General features: G+C 40.5%; 1 protein-coding gene across 4 annotated transcripts; it reads right to left on the minus strand.

Annotated features, from left to right (window-relative positions):
• Positions 1–356: 356 nt before the first annotated feature.
• LOC118223758 (matrin-3-like) lies at positions 357–12,290 on the minus strand. Of its 4 annotated transcripts, none has more exons than XM_035410717.1 (19): positions 12,184–12,288; positions 8,786–9,830; positions 8,350–8,411; positions 7,868–7,906; positions 7,642–7,718; positions 7,486–7,532; positions 7,285–7,401; positions 6,595–6,720; positions 6,152–6,268; positions 5,931–6,055; positions 4,491–5,700; positions 4,090–4,192; positions 3,900–3,925; positions 3,610–3,741; positions 3,006–3,136; positions 2,157–2,694; positions 1,059–1,179; positions 806–927; positions 357–700 (listed from the first exon to the last, which is right to left on the minus strand). In XM_035410717.1, the coding sequence occupies exons 2-19, from the start codon at positions 9,689–9,691 to the stop codon at positions 659–661; spliced, it is 4,041 nt and encodes a 1,346-aa protein (XP_035266608.1). In that variant the 5' UTR covers positions 9,692–9,830; positions 12,184–12,288; the 3' UTR covers positions 357–658. The 4 variants fall into 4 exon arrangements, with proteins under 4 accessions (XP_035266608.1, XP_035266610.1, XP_035266611.1 ...); XM_035410719.1 differs by lacking the exon at positions 12,184–12,288 and having other exon boundaries at positions 4,491–5,541; positions 5,599–5,700; positions 8,786–10,975; XM_035410720.1 differs by lacking the exon at positions 8,786–9,830 and having other exon boundaries at positions 12,184–12,290.
• Between the last annotated feature and the right edge of the window lie 381 nt (positions 12,291–12,671).

Genomic DNA, 12,671 nt, shown 5'->3' on the forward strand with positions numbered 1-12,671 from the left:
GGACCCAGGGCAGTTGCCTGCCTTGCCTTTTCATAAGATTTGCTTCTGTATGTACCTGCTGAAGTAAAAACATTTTCCAGATCAGCCATCAGCTACAGTGACTTTAATGTACAGAAGATAAGTATTCATTATGCACAACAAAAATGAAAGTATCACTACCAACAAAAACAAACCATATACAGTGAAGTACAATTCTTATGACCAACAACCTATTTTCTATGTAGTAACCCTAGTAACAAATATATATATATATATATATATATATATTTGTTAAAAATTACAACCCACCAATTTGTTATTACAACCCACCGGTTGTAATATATATATATATATATATATATATATATATATATATATATATTACAACCGGTGGGTGTCGATGGTGCGCCACAAGTCCATCTTCCTGGCCAACTGAAACCCAGCCTACCAGGCCTGGTGATGCTAGAGCCAACTGAGCACCGCCCTCCACCAAGCTCGGCAACAGCTGACAACATGGCCTGGATTCGATAGGTCCCCCCCATTCTCAACATTATTCTTGGTTTTGTGAGATATTTCTTAGAAGAATGTTGCACATCAGGTCCCACTGATGTAACTGCTTATCAAAGGCCATTTCCACATATATTTGGGTTGTGATACTTTTATAATAACCACTGCGCATTTAAAGTTGTCTAGCAGGGTTGCCCTTTTGTTCCATATATGCCTGAAAAAAAATTTCAGAATGTCAGAAACAGTACAGCTGACGTGAAACACATAAAATAAGGGCTATCCTGAAAAAAGCAAGCTGACCAAATTCATATGGGCTTACCTTCAGTTTCTCATAGTGAGAGTGACTGCTGCAATGTTCATTCCTTGCTTCGTCTTCGGTGACATAGATGGCATTGCAGAGGCTGCAGAAGTAGCCGATTTTCTGACTGACAAACTCCCTTCCTGTAATCAGAGTCAGATATCAACTCAAGTGTTCATGCTATTGTAGGGAGGCAATAAAGCAGTATGCAGCCACTATGCAAATGATTTAAGATCAGATGTCTATAATCCACAACATGATTGGCTTCACTTACCCATGGGGTTGTTGGGCAGGTAGGGCCCCAGGGGGACATGAGTGGTTTCTGTTATCATTTCCACTTTCTCTTCCTTAACATAGACCTGTTTGATTCCATCTGGATTTTCAATGCTGGTCACCTGCAGGACATTGTTGTGAATCACTTGCAGTTGCTTGGACTCTTATCACCAGCAAGTGCTTTCAACAGCTGGCATCACATCACTGTGTCATACATAGTAGGATTAGCTACACCTTCAAGAAAGTGAAACCTGCAGTCATCCATGGCTATATCACACCACAGAGCTGAAGTAAGTAGTAAGGCTGTCACTCTTCCAGTTGATAAACAAACCTGTTTGAATCACAGGAAATTTTCAAATTTCAAATATGTAATTAAGGGTTTGAATTTGTAATCTTGTTGCCTAGGCAAAATAAGGAACCCAGTTGCACTCTGTGCCCAACTGTGCAGCTCTCAGCACTAAATATCCAACAGACCGATAAACAACAAGCCATGTTGTTGTTTCGTCTGAAGAGTACCTAGTTCATGTGGGTCATGCTATCCATGTAAGACACTCCCATTCCCCTTGCCAGCTTTTTTCTGCCACTCTGTAAACTGTCTTTCTAACAGTTTTCTGTAAAAAGCACTACACAAATAAAATTATTTGGATTAATTTGAACCCCCACGCCATTGTCGTGAATTAATGATGGACTCATGCATTATAATTTTTTTCTTTCGTCTGAGCAATATATTCCTGTAAGTGGAATCATTGGCAATGTTACGATCTTCCTAGGCTTTATTTTGTTCAGTAAAACTTCCAAAACAATGTTGTGATTATTAATCGCACATTTAAGCTATTTAGCTACAGGTTCAATCGGTAATTAAAACCAGGCCATAATAATTTTACATTTAGGCATCCTTTATTTAAATTTTCAATTTTAAGGAAAATTGAAGAAATCTGGATGAATTTCTCTATTATTTGTTCAAACCGGAAAAAGTAATAGCCCTAGTAATTTGTAGTAATTTGTAAATGAGATCTGTTTCAAGATTAATTCTGATTTTTTTTTTAAAAAGACAGCCGAAGAGCAATGTGTAGTGCTTCACAAGGTATCCCCAGCTCACCCCCTCTGTGTCCTTCTTCAGTGTGTCCATGCTGTCGGAGGGCTGGGTGATCATGATGTTTTCATTTTCTGTCTTCCGCGCCAACTCTTCCTGTTCACAAGGTGTCTCAGATGTCCCCTTCTCCTCCTCTTCTTGCTGTTGCTCCTTATTGTTTCTGGGTTTCTCTGTGGCTGCCTTCTCCTCCTGCTTTTGCTCCTTATTGCTGCTGGGTTCCTCTGTGGCTGCCTTCTCCTCTTCTTGCTGCTGCTCCATATTGCTGCTGGGTTCCTCTGTGGCTGCCTTCTCCTCCTCTTCTTGCTGCTGCTCCTTATTGCTGCTGGGTTCCTCTGTGGCTGCCTTCTCCTCCGCCTTGATGCTGCAGCTGGGCTCTGCTGGGGTGGTCTTCTCTTCCCTGATGCAGACCTTCTTAGATGGGGGCTCTTCCTCTTTCCTGGATTTGGTTCTTGAGCTACTGTCTTCCCGTTCCTCCATCCTCCTCCTTTCCCTTCGATGCTTCCTCCACCCACTCTCATCTTCTGAGTCCGATTCAGGGCTCCACCTGTGAATATAAGTGCACATCAAAAACACTGAGTTGAGCCTTGCTCAGAAATGGAATGACCTCAAAGTGAAAATCGGTGGCACTATGACCACAGCTCAAGGACCAAAAAGTCACACAATCTGAGTGGCGTATCACCTGCATAACTGGAACAGTTATGATAGGAGGATGCTTTTTCCTTATGTGAAAGGCTGCACAAACAGACTACTGTATTTTACAAGAAGAATTTAGGTCAGGTGCATTGCTTGCTTTATGACCTTTCACTCTGGACATAGTATTAGTAGTATTACATCAGTGAAAACAATGGCACTTACCCACATGTCAATCTTTTGTACTTCCGTGACAGATGAACAACCAAAATATTGCGAGCCATTCTCACAAGCTTTTTTGATAGCTCCCTTACAGCTCTCCGGGCATCTGCAGATCTCTCCATTTCAATGAAGCCCTGATAAATGGTGAGAATGTTTAACAAATTTTTTTCCCTTGTAAGGTGGTTCTTTCAGCATAAAACAGGAAAGATTTCTGGTCAGACATAACAAGCATTTGAAACTACTCTTTAATGGATTAATGCCTTCCAGATTAGTGTTACAATACAATCTAGTCCCCTGTGAACATCCTGTTTGTCAAGTTGCATTCTTGTAGCTTTTGTTATCTGAATCTAGCTAGCTAAATAGTCAAACAACAAGAGCAAGTGGCATGCATAATAGCTAGCCATAATGTTTTAACTAATGTAAAAATTTTTATGCAGAAAATTAAGGGTATTTAGAAAACCATATTGTAAAATACAGTAACTAAATGGCAAGCATTTCCCAGTTGCTTATTTTGGCTTCACGGGTTATGGTCCCATTGAAAAACCAAGGTCACATTGAATGAGACAAAGTGGGTACTTATTGGTGTCAAAATGGTTGCTTTCGTCACCTCTTGACGTCGACGGATCAAGAAATAACGATTCACTTTCCCATACTTCTTGCCAATTGCCACAAACTGTTTATCTGTGTAATAGCCACTTGGAAGATTCTGGATGTAGATAACTCTTCCATAATCATTTTCCTGAAACAAAAAAATAAACCGTGTAACCAATGGCTGCAACAAAATTTATTAATTTGTGATATCCTCTTACAGCCATAGAAAAATAATTATTATTCTCAGGCCACTGAGTAACATGAGGAAATCAAAAGAAACTGCACGGTGAGAAAAAAATGACTGACCTGTTCTTCCTCCTTGGACCTCGGATCTGCAATATAAATATAATGATGGTAATAATGAAATGTGCAATTATTAACGTGTGATAGTGAAGACTCATTACCCATTATAAGCACCATTCAAATACAACATCCATTGATGCAACATGAAAATACAAACTACAGGTGAATTTGCATTGGATTACAGATAAAGTACCGGAGTTGCCTTCTGACACAAGTGCCTGGCCCTCACCATCTTCATCTTCAAGCTCATCTAAAGTAATACAATGCTCCAGGCTTTCAGGGAAATCAGGTTCGTCCTACGGAGGCACAAAACAAATATTTTAAAAGCGTAATATCCATCCTGGGTTACACAAGATCATTTTCTCAAATATAATTTGGTTCAACTGAGTCTAAACTCTATGCATGCTATGTTGAATATATAAATGCAATTTTATGGTAATTACAGTGCTTACAGAATTAGCTAAATTCTACATGGTTCACTATTATTTATTTCAGTGGCTTTCAGCCGCCCCTGGCCCCTGTTTTTCCCCTGCTATGCAACTGAACTAAACATAATAGTGAGAATATTAGAGTACATCCTAAATAGGACTTCACCTCATCATAGGCCTCGTTAGGTTCCTCCATATCCTCCAGACCTCCTTCTTTCTCCTCCTGCACTGCCGTGACTCCAGGAGGTTCTGACACTGCTGGATCTGCTGTAGGACTTTGTGAACCAGGTTCCTTATCGGGGTGCAAAGCCAGCTCCTCTCCTTCTCCTTGTTTTTCTTTTTCACCAGCTTCAGCAACCTCTGAAGGACAAGTTGATAAATTCTCTGCTGAAGTTCCAGCTTCATCACACACATGCTCTTCCATGTCCTCCAGGAATCCCATAGAGCCCTCTTCTGACCGAATTTCCTCATCCTCTCCAATCACTGCCATCCCTTCAATGTCACTGTCCATGTCACTGTCCTTCCCTCCCTCAAACATAGTTTGGTCTTCAGTTTTCTGACCAGTGCCATGATCTTGGGGATGTTCTGTTGGGCTGGGCACACTCTCCTTAGTTTGAGTATTAGTGCATGAGGGCTCTTTGGTGCTCCCCAGGTCTGGAGTCTCTGTCAACACTCCAATGCTTTTGACTATCGCATTCTGAGTATTAGCTGTTTTCTCTACAGAATGTACTCTGGATATGTTCTTGTCCTCCTTGGTATGGGATGTTGACCATCTAGACGACTGACTCCTGTTCCTGCTGGAGGACGGTGTTCTCACCTGTGAAGCTTTGTCCTCTAACTTGGCTACATCTCGATTCTCCAAGGACTTCCTCCTTGGACTATGAGACCTCCTCCTGTCGCCAGAAGACCTTTTCCTTTGATTGGGAGATCGCCTCCTGGGGCTGGGAGACCTCCTACTCGGACTGCAAGACCTCCTCCTGGGGCTAGGAGACCTCCTTCTCGGACTGCAAGACCTCCTCCTGGGGCCGGGAGACCTCCTTCTTGGACTGCAAGACCTCCTCCTGGGGCCGGGGGACCTCCTTCTCGGACTGCAAGACCTCCTCCTGGGGGTGGGAGACCTCCTTCTTGGACTGTAGAACGTCTTAGGGCTGGGAGACCATCTCGTACAGGAAGGCCTCCTCCTGGGACTGGGAGACCTCCTCCTGGGGCCGGGAGACCTCCTTGGACTGGGAGACCTCCTCCTGGGGCCGGGAGACCTCCTTGGACTTGGAGACCTCCTCCTGGGGCTAGGAGATGATCTAGTCTGGGACCTATATGACTGGCCAACGTGTCTGCTGGCCTCTCCGCTTTCAGTCTCTTTGTCAGTTACTGCAAACCTGTAAACAGTGAAAAGAATAATGTTAGCCCCATATAAAAGCCGACCTCAGTCCCATCACTCATTTGTTTGCTTTAATGGGCTCTTGTTTATGTTTGTCCTCCCCAATTCATGACATAAAGGTGACAAAACTCTTTAAAACGTTGAGCTACAAAACAAGAATATACAGTACTGAATTCACTCTTCGCAAAATCAACATGCAACAAAAGAAAGACTGTTTATCTTCCTTACTTCAGTGTGCTGTGCTTTGTAGAGTGGGATACTTGGATAATACTGCCTTTCATTTTAAGAGGATGGGAGGTGTAATATTGAACCAACTTTCCTGCATCTTCCCTAGATCCCATTTCCAAGAGCACCTACAGATGAGAAGGGGGAAGGATAGACCTCAGACACAAAGCAATTTTTATATAAGCAATGAGATTTACAGGTGTCAGTAAAGATTGTTACTTTACCTGATTTGGTAAGAATAAGGAGTGTTTAACAGGTCCGAATCGTTTAGCAATGGCCATTATCTCAGGGTACTTCTCATGTCCAGGGGGCAACAAGGAAAAAATCACCACCGGAGAACTCTGCAGTGCATATGAACATATCAATACCAACATTTAAGCATTCAATATGTTAACATATTATGAATAACTTTTACATTTGAACACCGGAGCAAGTAAACATGCAGTATGAAATGAGAGAAGGGAAACAACTATTATGTCTATTCAAAGGTTTCTACCAACAAAGAATTAATTTGCCAAATAAGTGCAGGTCACACACAATTAATGTTCATGTGAAACACACCCACTCTCAATGCTGTAATGTACACTATAAGCTGACCTGTCACAATTATAAACAATGTGTTTGTTTGTGCTGGAAAGGAATAAAATGAAAATGTATGCATTTTTACCTGAAGAAAATTATATGTGGCAGACATAGAAAATTGGACTAGGCTCCCTTCAACTACAACTGGGTTCCTGTTGAAGTATTTTACAACATCCTGTGCTTCATCGGGTGAACTCATCTCAATGAAAGCCTGCAAGCACAAGTACAAAATCACAAATAAACAAGGTGACCACATTTAACATATGATAAGGTTGGCAGAGTGTTAATAATTTGTAATAACCCAATACTAAAGACAATAATACAACACTGCTCAGCTTGGAAATAAACCCAAGATGTTTTTAAATTCCACTCCTGCAGTTCTGTATAAAACTATTCATTTTCTGTTTTACATTTGCCAAACTAATTTACCAGTTAATTCCTTACATAGGCTAACTTCGGTGACAAATGTATCAGGTGGGTCAGAAAATTCAAGTGTGGAAAATTTTTTTTATTCACACTCAAAATACATTAAACTGACCAATTAAGCACTACTTTAGCTGGATAAAGTACTTCTTTCATTTGGCTTACAAGACATTTTCCCTGTACTGTTTCATATAAAGACAACTATTTGAAAGTGACAATATGAAATAACACATTTTCAGTATATGCTATATTTTCCTGATCCATTTCACTATGTACGGAGCATAAATCATAATGTACATCTTTAGCAAGACAAACTAGTAAACTATCTATGTGAAAGTGATACATCTCTCACCTGTACAGGAAACATCATAACGTTCACTGCAGATCCAACTTGGCCAACCAGCCTCCTTATGGAGTGCTCATCCATAGAATTAGCTGCATATTTAGCGCAAACCACTCTTCCACTAGCCTGGGTGCAAAAAGACATATACAGTAACAATAAAAGAGATATGCTATTGAAGTCCATGCTATTGAAAATAACACCATACACTACCTTATCTCCAATAGGATAGCTTTTCCCTTCACAGCTTGATGTAACCCCTTTACAAAAGCAAAAAGAAAAGAAAGTTCTAAAACAAGAACCTTCATTCTAACTTCCAGTATTGCAGTACTACCTTTCTTGATAAAAAAGCAAAAGAAGCCATTTTACCATGGTGCTGAGGAGCTACATGTCTTCTTCCTCCAGTGTTTTTATCTTCCCTGCCTTTCTCTGATATGTAGTCACTCCTGTAAAGAGGGAAAACTAATTAAACTGAGATTTACAGTTAAGAAATCATTTTAACAATCTTCAGTTTTTAAGATTTTGCACGTTTATAAGGTTTAATATTATACAGCCAATGATCATGAATGGTTAATTAGTTTATATTAATACTCACTGTCTAGCAGATCCAGTCCGACAGTCCCATTCAGGATACCTGAAAATTGAAGAGGTCATGTTTTGTCATGTCATGCATTGAATATCAGCATGGGCTGATATCAGCATCTAACACAAGCACACACATTATTCAATAAGATATGAATATAATTCCAATAAGCATTTAATATACTGTATATAATGCACCGTACACGTACTCTATGACAATATATTATCACTTTACAGCACTAGGTTTTTGGAGGAACAATCTAAAATGTTTGATTATTAACCATTTGGTAAGATACAAACACAAATTTTCAAATTGTGTTTACTTTTTAATGTTCAAATATTGCAGGATGTTTTATGTCCCCAGTGTGACATACATTACAGCTCTGTAATGTACATACATGTAGCTCTGCCCTGCAGACCATAACCAAATGTGGGTGCACTACCTTAGGTGGAGTTTGACTAATATTAAAAGTTATACTTTAGAAAACCGCTTACATTTGTAACACGGCAAGCTGGCTGTTTGCATGTTGAGCCCCATTTATGTGTAAGGTCCAATCCTAAATGGAAAGAAAACAGTATTACAGTAACCAGCAGCATACCAATACCAGCAATATACCAACACCAGCAGTACACCAATACCAGGAGTATGTCCTCTGCTGCGGTGCCAAGTCTTCTGTGTTAATAAACTCCATTTAATAGATTTTGTGATGGCTTGGTGATGACTGTACTTACCTGATATCGTCAGAACAAAACAGTCTTTTGAGCCTTACAATATGCATGCATCAAACGTATCCATTGAGTTACTAAAAAAACGATCACGATTAAAAAAAAATTTTTTACCTTTGATTGGACACAAAGACAAAGTTCAAGCAGGGATAACCAGCCCATGTGTCATTTGCAGATTTAAAAAGGAGACCAAGGGTTTGCTTACCTTTTGAGAAAGTACTGCAATATCACAGAGGTAACATGCATAAGGAAAAGTTTGGGGCATAGAACCATGGAAATCATTTGCTTCTCTTGCTGTTGGCGTAGAGTGAACAGTGGTAGCCAAGAGAGGAATTAGTTTCTTCTGATATGCTGCTGCTGGCTCTTTGCCTGGGTTTAACTGCCGGTAATCAGACAAAGACTGCAAATGGGGGCGCTCTCCGATGCCTACTCCTCTCGCACTATAAGCTGGTCTCTCTATGTTTCGTGAATCCCCCTCTTGTGGCTGACCGTAGTTATAGTCCACAACATAGGTGGAGCTGGTTTTCTCCTGCCGGACTGCACCAGTTTGCCGGGGGTTCCCCCAGCGATCCTTCCAGCTCTCAGGCTCCTCCCTGTGAAGTGGGTATGAGGACAGCAGGGGAGGGATTGGTGGGTATGATGAATGTTGGGGAGGGTTTGCCAGATATTTTGCCGGGGCAGAACGAGCGGAATTCTCCCAGCTGTCTGATGGAGGCTGGAGAGGCTGATGAGATGTGCTGCGGTGAGTGCTTGACAAACAGCTGCGGTCGCTGAGGGCCTTCTTCTGCCTGATCTCCATGAGCAAACGGGGGAGAGACTCCTCAGTCATCATATTTTCAGGCATACCTGCTAGGATAGAAAGATCTTCAGGCTCAAGCCCACAGCTGGAGAGAAGACTCAAAGCGCTGTCGGCAGTGGTAGAACTTCGGGAGGAATAAGAATCCAGGACACTCTTTTGGGATGTGAAAACAGACGTTGAGCGAGGAGATGGCTGTAGAGAGGTTTGATAGATGTGACGCTCTTCATGGTGTAGATGGTCTGATGTAGAAAAGGCTCCTTGATGTGAACTAAAATCTTCTGGAGACCTCCTATATGGATAATTGTGAGACATGCTGGATGGGTAATGTACCAGAGATAAAGGCAATGTTTCCAATGAAGAGATGAGTAGTCTGTGAAGATAAAATCCTTCCTGAAGTCAGCATTCAAGAACTGTGAAATAAAATTATTCCTCTGCAGAAAATGCAATATGTCTGTAGAAACACAAGCAAAAAATGCACAATGTTAGGGTTAGGGTTATACATATCCCACATGTACACTTTCCCACTTCCTGTGTAAGGCATGAGATCCTTACACAACATCGGCACTTCCTATCAAAAGTGAGCTTGCCAATGGAAGAAGAGTTTGGGGAGAGTAAGAATAGCCGAGTGGCATGGTATGGAGGAAAGTACGAAATCCAGGGTGATGGTTACATTTAGACTTCTTGCCTATTTGGATATTATATATGTAGAAATGCATTTGTTGTTATCAGTGTCCAGGTTTGTAGAACTGACATTTGGATGAGATGACTGGCATTTATGCAACCCGGATGTGTAGATTTGGCAAACACCTCTGTGTAGCTGGACCTCCATTCAATATCGAAACAAAAATTGGAAAGACCTTTTGCCAAGCCAGACATAGAGAAGAATTTACAGCATCATTTCTTCTGTTCGGACATCAATCCAATGCTTTTAAGTGTTCAGACACTACATTTGTTGGGAATACGTGTTGTTTTACATTTCATGTTGTCCAATAAAAAAAGATAACTTACAAAAAGATATAGACAAATTAGACAGCAGTCCAGCATTGCAAAACTGGTAAAATAATACGTGGAGTGAATGTAAGGTAGCATAAAACCATACAGGAAGCAGTGACGTGTGAACACATCAGGGTTATATTGGTATCGCCCGATAATAGCTTAAAACGAACCTTTCGGTATTGGCCCAATACTACAATTACAGATGAACAAGGGGTTCGTATGAAGACGCAGCATACATACACCAGATAGTTGAGGCCAGCTAATCCGTTGCATAATCTATTTCAATGGGACCAGAGGGGAGGTGGATAAATGAAAGGTGGGACAAATTGGACAAATTAAAATAAGCATGGTAGCTGAAGCAATTTCAAGATGTGAGAATGCAACAAATTATGATTTTGGCATGTATAGCCCCGGGTACTGGCTCACTTGTTTTCATTGATGAAGTAACTGCTGTTAGCAGCAGCAGAATGAATTCTGAAGTGTACAGAAGCATCTTATCTGCTCAAGTCCAACCAAATGCATCCAAACACATTGGATGCTGCTTCATCCTACAGCAAGACAATACTCCCAAACATACAGCTAAAGCAACAAAGGAGTTCTTCAAAGCCAAAAACAGTAAAATTCTTGACTGGCCAAGTCATTCGCCTGATCTGAATCCAACTGAACATGTGATTCATATGCTAAAGAGAAAACTTAAGGCATCTCGCCCCCGAAACAAGCAGGAGCTGAAGATGGCTGAGGTATAGGTCTGGCAGAGCATCACAAGATAAGCTACTCAGCACCTGGTGATGTCTGTGTCAACCGTCATATACTTCAGGCAGTCACTGCATGCAAAGGATATGGGTACTAAACATAACTACTTTCTTTTACAAAACATTATGTCCCAAACATTATGGAACCCTGAAATGAGGGCCGTGTCTAACATAGTGCTGTAATTTCGACATGGTGAAACCAGTATATTAAAAAATCTGTTAATAAAAGCTGAGAATCTGCACTTTAACCACAGGTGAATTATTGATTACAAATCTAAAATTGTGGAGTGCAGAGCCAAATCAAGAAAATATTACATCTTTGTCCCAAACATTATGAAGCTCACTGCATAACAAATTTGGGGTACAAAAAGCTGCTCTGGAGCTTATGAAAATCACTCCAACAGTCATTGCTAAAGCCAAAGTACAGAGCTTCACTACTTTCATCCAGGTCATGTCGTTCATAATTTAATGCTGAAGTAACGTTAACTCGCCTTTGAACGTAACAGGACGCCCAGAATAGCATTCGTGTTGCGATTTTAGTTCTGATGAATACATCGATAGGAAAAAATTGAGGTGAGGTTTCAGTGTTTGTAGACACAAATAGTCAAGCAAACCTAACTCTTTTATATTCTGGAACATTGCCTCGTAAAAACCGCCCTCAAACAAGCTAGATAATCAACAATCAGGCAATCGGTTTGGACCAGCCAAAGCTACTTACTTAAATGCGTGATCGTTATCATACTAGCAAACCAAATACATCGTTGGCTGTATTCGTTTGGTTAACCTTTGTTTTAGAAGAAAATTGCGCGGTTTTTCAGTAACATGTTACAGTACTTAGCTTTGTGACAATGAACGCTCGTTGTATATATAACATTACTGCACAAGTTGGTAAATAGCTAGCTAACGTTAGCTTGCTAACTAACTAGCTAATCATATCAATGAAACATAATGTATTAGCTAATGTCAATGCGATGTTCTAGAAGTCAGCATGCAAGGTGGCCAACTACTAGTTTGTATTAATAACGTCACCCCACTGTGATAAGGTTAACATCTTACCGTAAAACACGAGTACGCAGAAAGCGATATATTGCAGGCCAGGCGCCAAATTTACCAGCTCGATGAAGTCTGGAAATTTTTTTGCTGGCAACAATTGGAGACTTCCGGTTAGCGTATTTCAAAATAAAGGTCCGGTAAATAAAATTATTTCTGAAGTGTAATTTTGTAGTTATTCTTCTTGTAACCAATACAGTTGTATATAATTGAATATAATATACTCATACTGTATTTATAAGATTATACAGTAATTTCTGTAAAATCACATTCCCAGTTATTTTTACTTGTGTTTAAGTGTAGCCCAGACATGCATTGACATACACTGCCAGTTCACTACCAGGTGGAATTACACAAAGCAGGATTACAAAGTTAGCTGGATAACTTAACTGAGTAAAAATTAGAACAGCTTTTCTTCAGTCCATTTAAGTTTTGGGAGGGTTCCAGGTTTTACTCAGTGCAGTTATCCAGCTCAGTATTCCTGCTCTGTGAAA

This window comes from Anguilla anguilla, chromosome 3, assembly GCF_013347855.1.
Source record: "Anguilla anguilla isolate fAngAng1 chromosome 3, fAngAng1.pri, whole genome shotgun sequence".
In the NCBI taxonomy this organism is placed as follows: Eukaryota; Metazoa; Chordata; class Actinopteri; order Anguilliformes; family Anguillidae; genus Anguilla; species Anguilla anguilla.

What these genes read in the sequence shown, in the direction of transcription:
- LOC118223758 (XM_035410717.1), bottom strand. Translation starts at nt 9,691, where the DNA reads ATGTCTCACAATTATCCATATAGGAGGTCTCCAGAAGATTTTAGTTCA. An exon ending in CTAACGAGGCCTATGATGAG is followed by an intron (nt 4,193 to 4,490) that starts GTGAAGTCCTAT and finishes GTGCCTCCGTAG; the next exon opens with GACGAACCTGATTTCCCTGA. An exon ending in TGAAGAAGGACACAGAGGGG is followed by an intron (nt 1,180 to 2,156) that starts GTGAGCTGGGGA and finishes AATGTCCTGCAG; the next exon opens with GTGACCAGCATTGAAAATCC.